The sequence below is a fragment of the Psammomys obesus genome, unplaced genomic scaffold (assembly GCF_907164565.1).
Source record: "Psammomys obesus unplaced genomic scaffold, mPsaObe1.curated_primary_1811, whole genome shotgun sequence".
In the NCBI taxonomy this organism is placed as follows: domain Eukaryota; kingdom Metazoa; phylum Chordata; class Mammalia; order Rodentia; family Muridae; genus Psammomys; species Psammomys obesus.
In genome coordinates this window covers 5,145,831-5,159,707 of record NW_026590809.1, presented here as the reverse complement: position 1 = coordinate 5,159,707, position 13,877 = coordinate 5,145,831, and the positions used below count along the sequence as shown (strand labels likewise).

The following is a 13,877-nucleotide window of genomic DNA, read 5'->3' as shown; positions in this document are numbered from 1 at the left end:
TGGGCCCTGCCCAGGGCTAAGCTCTCTGCCCTGTGGTGATGGCAAGTTGAGCCAAATTGCTCCTGGGCCATATTCTGATAGAAACACCCTTGACTTTTCCTCTGGCACTCCCTGTTTTCCCCTAGATAAACACAGGTCTGCAGCTCTTGGGGGTCACAGGAAACCTACTCAGCCACACCGTTCTGGGGCCTTGCCGTTCCACTGTATGCCATGCCACACAGAAGACACTGACAACAAATGTGAAAGCAACTGTGAGAAAGGGACCGGCAGCCCATCGCTGTCGCCTTGCTTTCACGCATGCATTTCAACTTTATACTTTAGTTTTCCTTTTAGGAAGTAGGACAAAATTGTGGAGACAGGCGGGCTGTGGTGACTTCCACAATCCAATGCGAAGGTCTGAGGAGGGTGTGCCGCACTCTGAGGGAAGAAACTCTTCCTCAAGCCAGCAAACAAATCAAATCTTGCTCCGGTGGGTTGGGTCTAGTGCCCCTTTGGTCGTGCCAGGCCCCCGGAGTCTCTCAGTGCCGAGCCACCACACCTGCACGGATGCGCATCTGTTCCACAAGCGTTTTCATTACAGTCACAGCAGGAAAAGACAGCCCAGAACACAGGGCCCCAAAGGTTCCGACCCTTCATTCAGGGTCAGCGTGGCCACTCAAGCTAAGCCACTGCAATGCAGGCCTGGGTTCCTTGGGTCCCAACTCTTCCCTCAGAGCCTATGGTTTGGCATTTTATACTGTAAAGAAATGGTCTTACTTTCTTTTACAGATTATACACTTCCAAAAAGCACATTCCTCTAGTCCTCGTGAGACTTCTGTCTTCAGCTTTCTGGGACTACAACAAAATACCCAAAGCAATGAACTTTTAAAGGTTATTTTTGCTCTTGAATGTGGCACTTCATGATGGGTGAGCTTTGGAAGTGTGGCAGAATAAGACAAGAAGCCTGTGGTAAGCTGCTCACCAGACAATGAAGACACAAAAGAGAAAGAGAAAGACTTGTGTCCCGTAACTTCCCCCACACAGTGACACAGGCTGGGGACAAGACCTTTTTAACACAAGGGCCTTTGGGGAACATTCTAGATCCAAACTTAGCAACTCCAAATGTGATGCCCTTACTCATGACACCCCCATGGTGTGACTCCACAGCCATTTACCTGTAAAGCAGCAGACTCCAGAGTCAGTCTGGGGAGACAACATCCTGATAGATCCTTAGAAAATCCAGACAGGGTCAGAAACCTAATGGAGGTTATACGTCAGCACCCTCCCCTCTGACAGAGCTCACTTCCCAGTCCCGGCTGCCAACACCGCACTTCCCCAAATGTCCTGGCCACGCCTAGGCCTGCAGTGCGACTTGGGGCTGAGGAGAATGAGGAAGAACAGAGCATTTCCTGCTACAACAGCTCCCAATCCATCCTTCCCAAAGCCTGGCTTCATCAAGCTAAGGAAAGTTCATGCTGAGGCCTGGAAGGCAAGGCCATATTGGGTGGTATGAGAGAGATCTGCCAAGGAAGCCAGTCAGGAAGGCCGGCTGCAGCTCACCCACATACTTACCACAGACCGGTTCCCATCCCACTGTCTCCTGGAAGAAGGGCCCGCACAGGAGACTGGATCTCCCCACGCAGGGATTTCTTCTCTTCTCTGCTGCAAATAACAAGGTTCTAAAGCGCTAACACCATCTACTCACTGTGACACTCAAATCCTGAATCACCACCACCGAGGTGACTTGGGCCAGACACAGCAAATAGTAAATTACATTTTATTTCATTTACAGAGGGGCCTTGTGACAACAAGGTGGCAAGGGACAAACAACACTCAGGTGAGCACCTGGGAAAGACTGTTGTAAGCATGCAGATGAGCTTTTGGTACAGCTGCCCTGGGGGTTGGCAGAGGCAGGCAGGAAGGCACGGGCTTGAAAAAGCTTCTCTCTGCTTCGCTCCAGGCTGGGAACAACTCCCCTGCACCCGCAAAAACCAGAGGTGCTCTGGACACGAAATTCCAGAGAAGCACAGTTCCCCCCGGGAGCCCGAGAGCAGGTGAGTGGAGAGCAGGGTCCTGCCATGCCTGACAGTGTGGTCACCAGTGGTGTCTGCCTCCACAGGCTGGAGAACTGAAAATCTCAGGCCCAGTGCCTGCTGAGTCAGAATACACGCCACCGATGCTGCCCACGCTCTCTGTGATGCCCACGTCTGCACAGTCCTCCGTGGCAGGTCCATCCCCCTCCCCCAGGCCTGCAGTGCCCCTGGTGATCTGCAGTCCCTGAGCGTGACCGTGGCGTTTGGGTGCTGTTTCCAGGCTGGTGTGTGGGTGACAGGATCGGCTGGAGCCCCCAAGGCCTAGAGCTACAGCAACTTGACATAATTCTGTGGAATCAGCCCTCGCTTGCCGTTCAGGGTCCCTTCCAGCCAGCCGGGTTCCCTGGAGGTCTGAACTGGAAAAGAACAGAGACCACTGTCAGCAGCTGGCTCCCGGGGCTTATCCCTCTGCACACAGGCCCAGGCACAGAGCAGCCAGTGAAGAACAGAATCACTTCCTGAGCACTGAACTGCCACTCGAGCTCCTGCCCAGGACTGGCCTAGCTCACCGATCCAGTCCCCGTTCCCCATCTTGCTCCTTCTCGTTCACTGTGCACAGAACTGCTCAATAAACTCTGGCACACCAAGCCGAGCACACCTTTCTGCCGCTTCAAGTCAAAACGGAGCTTCCCGACCCGGTGCACCACGTCCCTCCTACCACTCCAGCAGCCCCTGTGCTCCCTCCCGTCAGTCAGTCAGCCAGTGCGCCTGCACTAGCCAGAGTAGGCCCAGATGGGCCTTGCCACACGCTGTGCTTGCTGCCTAGAACTGCGCTTGCTGCTTTTCCTACTGCCTCCCAAGAACACTCTTCATGGCTTCCCTTGAGGGAGGCCTGCTTTGGCCTGTTCAGCCACACACTGATCCACTCCCTCACTGGACAGGGAGCTCCTTCTTGCAGGCCGGCCTGGGCCTTACATACCTGAGCACAGTGCCCAGAACACTGGAGGAGTTGGTACATACCTGTGATAGCCACATAACAAGGCCCAGACTAGATGGCAGAGGACTCAACTCGGGGCTTAAGCCGGCAAGCTAGCATTTTGGTATCAAACAGGAAACAGTGTATGGGACCCCAGCCGAAACACCAATGATGGCAGGGGCGGCAGCCATGTGCCTGGGTGGGCAGCGCTTGTTTACAGGAACAACGCAGAAACCACCTCTGAAATGCAGCTTTGGACCACAGCCAGCAGGAATGACTTTATACGGAATAGTTTTCGGTCTAAAATAGCACAGGCACACACACTATGCCGTCTCGGAAAGCAGTGTTTCCCCTTTTGTGTGCCGCCCTCTTCATTCTCCTGCTTTCTGGCTGCAAACTGCAATGGGCCATTCATGACCCAGTCATGTCTGGAGAACACTGACAGCTCTGTTCTGGCCGTCCTTCTCAATGTGGTCACCACGTGTTTCCTCCCTTGAAAGAGGCACTGTCTATTCCGCTATCGTATCACCATGCCCTTCGGATACTCTTCCATCTGCCAAGTAGCTGTAGGCTTCCCCTTGGTTGCTGCCTGGGCCCCAAACACTCTACACTGCGGCCATGCCTGGGCAGCACAGACCCACACTTCCCAGGCCAGACGAGGGGCCTCGTGTGCCTACACATTTCATGCATGCAGAAGAGGCCAGGAGAGTGGGGCTCCTAGTCTATGCTACAAACTGAAGGTGCAGAACATCCACATAAGGACTCATGCTCCCTGGCACCTAGCCAGCCACTCACACATAATTGTTCGTGCAATAAATGAGCAAATAAATTTAAGGGATGCTTTCGAGATGAATCAGCAATTCACTTCCTCATCCCCTCAGTGACCTTTATCTTGACCTTGTTACTAAAAACACTATTCTTAAAGGCTTCAACCACACATTGTACTGGCAAGGCCGGCTGGGTCCTGCACCAAAGCCCCTCCCCGGGATGCGGCACCTGCTGTATACGGTGTCCTGGGAGAGTGCAGACTCAAGCTGAGACACCACAGCTCACCCAGGCTCATCTGTGATGACTTCAGAAATATCTGTTCATTCTCTCGTTCCTTCACCACCTCAGGGCAGGGCCAGGGTTGGCAGGGAGCACAGTGCAGCTGCTCTGGCAGACAGATGGGGCTGGCAGAGACCCTGAAGGGTCTCTTACACTGCGAACTAGCCGCTGCACAGCAAGGCGGCGATGCTTCCATTTTATGGCAGATACCAGAATCCCTGCTTTTCCTCCTTTAGCGTGTACACGCAGAACTGGTCTGCTAGGTCACAGGATTCCATTAGTCATTTTTTGAGCAGCCACAGTATTATCATCCATGTGGCTGTCCTTTTCCCAGTCCCTGGGAACTGCACAAGGGCCCCCATTTTCCTACAACCTCACTGACAATGACTCACGTCTCCCTCTCCAATGTTGGAATGGGTGTGAAGTGGTCTGTCCCTGTGTGTTTGCCATACTATCCCACTATCCACCAGGCAGTGACAGCCGTGACTGCGGAACCAGCGGCAACACTTCCCGCAAAGCTGAGTCCATGATGGAATGGAGTCTGGACCTCTGCATCCTAACAGTGTAAACCACATACCTGTGACGCATGTCTTCAGTAGAGGACATCGTTAGGAAGTCAGCTTCAACCTCAAGAGGGTAGCACAGGCCCTCTGCAAGATGTGTCTACGGATTCCATCCCATCTCCCACCTGACAGCCTTCCCTACCCAGGGAGACCATGGGCTCAAATGCCACATTCCTCGTTCTCCTTCCTAAGCTTTAGTTAAAACACTTTTGTCCCACAAGTCTGACGCCAATTTGCTTATTTCTGAGTTCAGTCCGCATCACACTGCATGCACACATCTGAGATTCCCAGAATGCATCTGGAAGGCCCTGCTGGGTGGAGATGACCCCACACTGCTGGCCTCCCAGTATGTTAAGGACTGTTCTATGTACTTGAAACCTTTTATCTCTGGAGGCTTTTAAGGATTAATCTGGTTGACACCTGCTACCCGTACCAACCAACACACTGGGCCCACGGGGCCTCTGGCTTTGGCACAAAGTGTGGGCTAGTTCCTGCAAACCCTGTGCCCATGGGCCTGACAGTCCTGTGGGGTAGACGCAGCGGAGCCTATATTCATACCTGACAACCAACAAAATGTATTTCTGGGATTCCTCATCCCCAGAGAAAGGAGGATGTTTCCTCTAGCTTTGAAAGGAACGCTAGCTGCCCTGAGCACACAGCACAGAGCTTCCTGGTAGAGCATGAAAGCATCTCCCAGAGCTCCAGAACTGCATCTTCAGCCAAGAACCTGAATTCGTAGCCTCAGCCCATGCCACACGGTAAGAAGAGAAGGGGCGAAGAGTTAGAGCGGCACACTTCCCGAAGGCTCCTTTCCCTCACGCACTGGTCTAATTCCTGTTTGTGATTCTTCCAAAGCCCTAACTACAAACAATACAGCCCAGGGGTCACTTCAGGCCACCGGCTGTCATACACGGGTTTCTGTCCTCGCCTACAGCACAAACACGGATTTACTGCAGGATCCTTGTGATTGCTAGAAGATTCCACACCATCCCGTGAGCAGAGGAAAACAGTCCTGGGGGTCAGGGAAGCCAACGGTCTCAGGTCTACAGAAAGGGAATGTTCCTGGAGACACTTCTGCAGGTCAAGCTGTAAATATTGGCTGCTGGGAGCACTGCCTGGCTCCACAGACCGTCATACAATCCATCAACTGTGTCACTCCATGCTGGTTGTCAGAAGGGAAGACCCCTCTGCCATTCAAGGAAGGGCTTTCCTGACACTAAGATTCTGAGCAAACATCTGCTTTTCACAAGGTGAGAGGTCAACTGTGCACTGAAGACAAAGATACATACAGAAGTGAGATAATGCACTCTATATCCGGGCTTCAGACTAAGCCCGGTCCCTAAGGAGCAGCAAGCCTGAGCATGCCAACTCTGACGACTTCCGCGGAGCTCGTGTGCACCATGATGGGAGACTAGAGCACGCACCGTACGGCACAGGGCTCACAGGGAACAGGGCATCCACACGCCGGGAGGCGGAGGGCGACGGCACAGCAAGCAGATCTTTCTGGAATACACAGCCTTGGGGAAGGGGTTGTGGAGCTCTGGAGATGCCCAGGGTGTTCTAGCCAGCATGCCGGGCAGAGCCGGCCACCCACACTACAGACACCAAGGGGGCTATAACCTGGCTAGATGCAACCATATTGGCAGCACGCTGTGATGGGCCCGAATATGGCACGGTGGCCAGCAACAAGTGCCTATAGCATTCAAAGCTCAGTCTTCCAAAGCCCCTACTTTACCCTCATACATCCTTTGCAGACTTCGATGAAAAACCTGATACACGGGGCAATTATAGCTTCCAGAGAAAGTGAAGGGGCGGGGCTGCTGTTAGCTGCTGTTAGCTCATTGTGTTTGGGGGGGGGGGTCTGTGTGTTTATCTCTATGTACATATACATATGAGTATACATAAATTTTATGACTATTTAAAGAGTCCTAAAAGTCATCAAGAGACTTCAGCAGTAGAGAACCTGGGGCTTCTGGCCTTTGTCTTTGATCTATGCCACAGACCCAGATTTGGTTTAGAGGTCTCATGTGCCCAAAGCAGGTGCTATGCATCCAATGTGGTTCTCATTTGTTACATCTCCAAAGTGACAAGTTCAGAGTAAACATTTGACCCAGTTTTAACCAAAGGCATGTAAAGGTAGATGAACTCAGAAGTAAGTTCTGGAAAGTTTTCTTCTAAAAGAAATACAAAGAGGAAGCATCCTCTTTGCCAGAGTTACATGTGGCCTGGAACAGTGGGACTGCTCATCCAGCAAGGGCACCAGTCAAAGACCCACGTCTCCAGCTGAGAACACTGAGCAAACGTGGGAATACTTTGGTTTGGTGACATCAAAAGCAACGTGAACACCGGCTTGCAGTCTTCGGTGTACACTAATGTGCGATGATGGACTTGGCCAGCTGTGTCTGCATTTCCCTCACAGTCTGGGCCATCCTTACAGATTCTCTTCCAGGGAGAGAACTGTCTCGACAGTACAATGCAAGGCAGCTCGGAACAATGTAAGAAGCCAACAGTTTCAGTCCTACCGTGTCCCTCCCACCACGTGCTGCCACGGCCCATGACAGGAAGGCTGTGCGACCGCGGTCTCCTGAAGGAGCTGTATGTGCATATGTCATGTAGCACAGTCTTGCTTCCACTTTAACACCAGAATTTCTCCACAAACACAATGTTGTGTGAGGGCTGCTGCTGCTGTTTGTTGTCTGATGTTATCAGAATCTGGCCGCAGGGGCTTACTCCACACACACAGACTACTCTAAATGAAGCGACTTGCTTTCTGCAAAACAACCTTCAGCAAATGCTCCACTTCTGACTACCGCGGTACACGGTGGCGGCACGTCCCACCAACTCCAAACACCGGCTAGCCAGCCATTCCATTCCAGCTTCCAAGGTTTCCCCTGCCTCCTAGGAACCCTTCTGGGGAGCTCCACCCACACTCATCACTGTTTCCACAGCAACCAATGAATTTCATAATGAGTGTGACCGGGGAGGGAAGAAACCAAGAGCAAGGGAGGAAAATATATTCACTGAAGCAGAGGAGAAATTGGTGAAATATTAAAACAGCTACCGCTCCTAAATGTCTGTGTATGAATATTAAACACTCAACTAAAATCCACACCCTTATTTAAAATGCAAACACTACAGATCCGCGCACTGTTCCAGTTGGCAGAGAACCACAAAGCACAACAACATACAGGACAGGGAAGTCAAAGCATTCTGATTTCTACACTCTTCATGATCAGATGAAGCACGAAAGAGCTTGGTTAGGGACAGTGGAAGAACAGAAAAACAAAGGATGCACATCAGAAGCACTCAACTTCAAGTGCTACTGGCTTCTTGCCATCATCAGACATGACCTGAATGAATGATGATGAATCTGTGCCCACCACCAACACACAGCTCCTGGAGCTCGGGTCTATAGTCAAGTGTCAAAACATGGCCACAAACAGTGGGTGGCAATCTATGAGCAGATATTAATGGAAGATGTGAGATCTCCCACCACAGAGCTCTTGCTAGCACTTACCATCCTCAAAAATGGCTCCTATTTCAAATGACAATTCCGAGCTGTGTTCTGCCTCACAAGGGTACACTGCCCGGGCCTTGCGATTGATAACGCTGTAGAGAGAACACAGAAGGCTTGAATGAAAAACTGAAAGACAGAAGCCTCACAGGCCCCTCCCCATTTTCAAATGCTCATTCATATGCCAAGAGTGGGGCAATGTCTTCTGAGGCGGAAAAGACAGGGACATGAACACCAGGCAAAATCTTAACACCTGGCTCTCAAGTAAATGATGTGTTTCCAGTGCAAACCTTTCCTGAGGGACCCTCCCTGCAAAGCGGCCCATGAGCCCCTCCTTCAGAGTCTCCTCACTGGTGGGTGTCCCATTCCCCTGCTCAGCACTCTGGGGTGCACACGGCATGTTTAGCTCTGAGCCCATGAGCTGCGCATCAGCAAAGCAAGGGGAAAAGATAGGTACACACGCACGCATGCACATTAAACAGGTTCCTAGTGAATCCATGTATGACGCCTACAGTTCACTCGCACAGCACTCTGGAAGGACAGTTCTGCCCCCTGAAAGGCACACAAGGCTCAGCTCTAACTAGTGAGAACATGTTCTGAGCCCTCCCAAAAGAAGCGCATGAGGGGGAACGATGGAAGCCACACTTGGCCAGATCTAAGCCAAGGAAGAAAGAAAGGCCGAATCTTCCAGGAGACAGGGAAGCCCCTGATGGTGAGAATCATGTCAGCCAGGGCGACTGACTTCCTCCTCTGTCTTCTATTAAGTGGTCATGAGCTGTCCATGGAAGTTAACCTTACCAGCATCCACTCTGCCTTCCTTCTCAACAAAGAAGGTGCTTTACACTTGCATACAGGAAGTTCTGCCAGAGTACCTAATTTCATGAATGGATAAGAAGATCCAAAACAGGAGAGTAGGTTTCAACAAGGCTCATCCACTACAAATTGTTCTCAAGAACTGGCAAGTGGCAGTGTCAATAGCTTCCACATCTACAGATTCAACCAGCCACTGATTGACAGTATTAAAAAAATGGCATCTGTAGTGCGCAGGGCACTCAAGCTTTTTTCTAACGGCCTGAACCATGCACTGCAGTAAAGGCTCGCACAGCACTTGCATTATTAGGTGTTAAAACCTGCCAGGAGACGATTTCAAGTAGGGGGGTGAGTGTAGGCCAGATGCAAGTACCGAAACATTCTACATGAGCAACGAGAGGGCTGGTTGGTCGTAAGGGGCCCGGAAGGCAATCCTGACAATGTCAGGAGGTGAATGCACTTGCTTCTGAGCGGAGGCACAGCACTGAAACATGCCGACTATCCGTGCCAAGGGCACAGGGCAAGCATTTCCTCACAGGGTTGCCAGGGCCCTCTTGTGTGCCACTACCTTATTCCACATCGCATCCCTAACCACGTACCATTCAGGGAGCTTGTCTACAAGGGAGGCAGCAGGGGAGGCCGGGAAAGGTGACGTCCTGGGAGAAGGAGGTGTACCGGCTGGGTTGGAGCTTGCTGTGGTGGAAGCCTGCATATTTAGCCACTGCACCATCGACGGCCGGGTCTGGCTTGGCCTGAGGATACATTTGAAGGACAGGATTAATACCATGAACACTCATAACAATGATTATAAAACAGTCCAAGTTCTGATGGCCAGGACGACAACACTCACGTGTCTTCATACCACAGGGACAGAGTCCTGTCGTACCCTCCCAAGAGATACCCTAAGCCTCTCCACAAATAGTGACATCTCACACTAGAGACACTTTATTGAACTTCTCCATGTTTGTGGAGAATCTGATCTTGTCTAAACTACCATTATCAGTGTCCTGGTTGGTTTTTGTCAACTTGGCTTTTGCTTCACTTCCTGCCTCCAGTTTCCTGCTTTTGAGTTCCTGCCCTGACTTCCCTTCCTTGCTGGGCTTTAACTGAAAGTGGAAACAAACCCTTTCCTGCCCAAGTTGTTTTTAGGTCATGGTATTTTATCACAGCAACAGAAACCTACCTACCGCAGGCAATCAGTTCACTAGCTCAAAATAGTGCCATGGGCTTCTCAGATGCAGATGATCCTGGGCCGAGAATGAGGTTAGCTCCAGACAAATGTGCTGGAACACTGCAAACTGAGCTACAGCTGACGTGGGTAGCAGCAATCACGCAGCTGCCTGGGCTTGTACAGTCCCACCTATGACCAGCCCCAGAGAAGATGAAAACTCAAAGCATGTCTACCACCTGCGTACTGATTCCACAGTTTCCTAAGTTAAACACCCTAAGCCAAGGATGTGTGATGGAACCTGTCCTTACTCATTTCTTCTACTTGTAGGAAAAGTCACACAAACTTATACACATGGCCTACAGCTGACACAGACCAACACACAGCACTCTAAGGCTGAGATTTACATGTGGGACTCAGAAAACTTTGCTACTGACGATCAAGATTCCTCCAGGGAGAACTAAAGCCTAGAGTTTATACAGGGCAGACCAATGGGCCACAAACCATCTGACATTTGGGTCATTCCTTAGAGTTTGAAATCAAGAGATGGCTCAGTGGCTAAGAGCACTGGCTGTTCTTCCAGAGGACCTGGGTCCAATTCCCAGCACCCACATGATTAACAATCACCTGGCACTCCATATCCCAGAGATCTCACACCCCCTCTGGCCTCCCCAGGCACACATGTGGTGCACAGACATGCATGCAGGCAAAACATAAAAACAATAGAAATAAAATCTCAAAAAATATTGAAGAGGTCAGTAAACAGACTCTCATCCTAGAGTTTGCTTTCAACTGCTGTGGTCAACACCATGACAAAAGGCAACATAGGGAGAAAAGGGTAATTATCAAGGTCAGCTAAGGCAGAGGCCATGGAGGAATGCTCTCCCTGGCTCGCTCAGCTGGCCTTTTAGATAACCCAGGACCACTTGCCCAGTGTTGGCATTGTCCACAGTGGGCTCGGTCCTCCTCCATCAACCACTAATCAAGTCACTGCCCACAGGCCAATCTGAGGGAGGCGCTTTCCCAATTGAGGTTTCCTCTTCCCAGGCGGCTTTAGAGTGTGTCAAGTTACTAACAAACTGATCACTGTGGATTACTCGTTGATTACCTCAGAGCGAGCGCCTTGTGTCTATAGCATACAAAGTTCTTTACCCTTTCTTCTTCTTCTCCTCCTTCTTCTGATACAGAATCTCATTATGCAACCCTGGCTGGCCTAGAAATTAGAGATTCACTGGCCTCTGCACCCCAGGTCCTGGAGTTAAAAGCCTGCACCATTACCACACAGAGATAGATAGACAGACAGAAGGATGGACAGATAAACAACACCCCTCAGCTCAAACTAATTTCACTGATCAGTGCCTTTGTCCTTGCACATTCCGAGATTGGCCTTACACTCTTCCAGAGCAGAATTTCTTCTGCCCATTTCCCTTCAACACAGCTTCCGGGCTGCCCCCCTTTCAGCTCTCCCTGCTCCCCAGGAGAAGGCCCCCTTGCAGCTCGGTGCCACACAGCTGACACAGTCTCCCCTAGCTCTGTCTACGCGACACTGTCTCCTCACAGCTCTGCTGTCAGGTCCCCCGTTTCTCAGCCTACAGGGGAGGCCAGGGACCACTGAAGGCCTGTCACCACAATAAATTGGAGGCAGGCTAGGATTAGTATCTTTATGATGGTGTCAGCCATTTCTCTTGTCTTTACGGCAAGATCAGTCTTTCACTCTCCTGCGGCCCTGACAAGGACCGGTAGAATGCCAGGAACACAGAGCCTTTGCCCAGTGTCTATGCGACCCACGAGAAGCTATAACCCAAAATGGACTTTAGATACCAAACGCAAGACAAGCTCCATCACTGACTGCCCTGACAGGTGCTCGATAACTGGCTTTACTAAAAATTATTATTCTTAAAAGAACTTATTTATGAAACTTCCATCTGGCCATTTGGGGAGTCAAAAATCGTGCTTCACTCTGAGCCAAGAAACTTACAAATCATGACCTGGACCACCTAGCTACTAAAGACACTAAATTCTTTACAAGAAAATAAACCTCTACTGGTGCCTTACTAATCAGGAAGGGAGAAGGGAGGACATTGAGGCTCTTGTGGAGAATTTAAGGTCACAGTCAGCCCAACAGTTGCCATTTAATCTCATAGCAATTATTCACGGTGCTTGGAATGGCATGGTAGCGGTGACTGAAGAGGAGATGTACCCACGCCCCGTCACACCTGCCTAGACTCAGCTAGTGAATGGATTAAAGGATGGCCATCCATCCCCTAAGGGGAGGACAGATGCAGGTGAAGACAAACAACGTCACTGTAGCGATGGCCCTTTAAAAATGAAGACCATAAATTGTACTGCTACCGTCTACATGACCCCTACATCCTTCATTTCGTGTTTTCCCTTTGTCTCAGTGTCTGTGGAGGGGAAACATCCCTTCCCTCTTGGAAAGTGAGACCAGGAGAACAGACACAAAGGTAAGGGCCTCTTCCTTGGCATTACTTGCTCTAGCCTGTCCCAAATCTGAGACTCACTGAGCAATCTATGTTCAATGTCAAGTTCCCAAAGGTGCTGTGTTTTCTCTATCTTCATGTGTTTGTGTAACATCTATGTGCTATGCCATCTCATGCTAGCAAATACACCAAGAGAGCCTTTCAACTTGAGCTAACTCACTCCAATTTAAATTTCTGTATCTTAGATTACTCCAGGCCCACGACATACACACACACACACACACACACACACACACACACACACAGAGAGAGAGAGAGAGAGAGAGAGAGAGAATTAGTTACTGTTCTATTTCTGTGAAGAGACACCATGACCAAGACATTTTTTTTTAAAGTGTTTAATTGAGGGCTTGCTTAAAGCTTCAGAGTGTAGGTCCATGATCCTCACTGCAGGACACATGGCAACAGATAGGCAGGTATGGAGCTGAAGCAGTAGCAAAGAGCTCATATCTGATTTGCAAAATGCAGGCCAACAGACAGAATGAGACTGGACATGGTGTGGGCTTTTGAAACCTCAAATCCACCCCAGTGACAAGACCATACCTCCTAATCCTTCCTAAACAGCTCACCAATATGCAGACCACTCTCATTTGAACCTTCGCCCACACAGATTTTTGCAATGTTCATAAATAATGGCAAAGGCAAGTCTGAAAACTGTGTCTGGGAAAAATCCTAAGTCTCTTGGAGAACTGGGAGCCTTGGAGAGGAGAGATCTGCATGGCAAAATGGGGCTTGGGAAATAAGAGCATAGTCACTCAGGAAGAAAAGAAGTTGCAATCCTGCTATCGGGTGCTCTGTGTATACAAATGCTGATTTCTGGGTTCCGAGATATGGTTGCAGTTGGGACAAGTGCATTGTCAAGTACTCTAATCAATGCTGTATAAACTTTGCTCCCCAATTATCTCTGATTGGTTAATAAAAAAAAGCTGAATAGCCCATAGCTGGGCAGAAGAGAGGTGGGTGAAATTTCTGTCCCAGATTTGGGGGTCTCAGGTAGGAACCATGAGGGGAGAAAGAAGAAAGGACAGAGAGACAGAGAGGATGTCACCATGAGAAATTGACCTGATGGACCAGAAACAGCCCAAACTGGATATAGGGCAAGGAACCAGAGGCGTGTGGCTGGGAAGTAGCCAGACTAGCTTAGATGATATCTGCCCAGTTATTGAGTCTAAAGCTTATTATAAATCTAGTAAGTCTCTGTGTCTTTTATTTGGGAGCTAGAGCGGGAGACTAGAAAAGCATCCCAAAATATAAATTATCTATTACATCCTAACCTTTCAGAAAGAGTG

At 50.0% G+C, this 13,877-nt stretch overlaps 1 protein-coding gene across 2 annotated transcripts in view; it reads right to left on the bottom strand.

Annotated features, from left to right (window-relative positions):
* Window positions 1-1,740: 1,740 nt before the first annotated feature.
* The window catches only part of Arhgap10 (Rho GTPase activating protein 10), a 248,703-nt gene continuing 236,566 nt past the window's right edge, over window positions 1,741-13,877 (bottom strand). For both annotated transcript variants that reach the window (XM_055609092.1, XM_055609093.1), the window contains exons 21-23: window positions 9,522-9,674; window positions 8,116-8,207; window positions 1,741-2,428 (exon numbers count right to left, since the gene is read on the bottom strand). In XM_055609092.1, coding sequence (XP_055465067.1) covers window positions 2,340-2,428; window positions 8,116-8,207; window positions 9,522-9,674 — 334 coding nt within the window. In that variant the 3' untranslated portion in view covers window positions 1,741-2,339. The remainder of the gene's footprint in view (window positions 2,429-8,115; window positions 8,208-9,521; window positions 9,675-13,877) is intronic.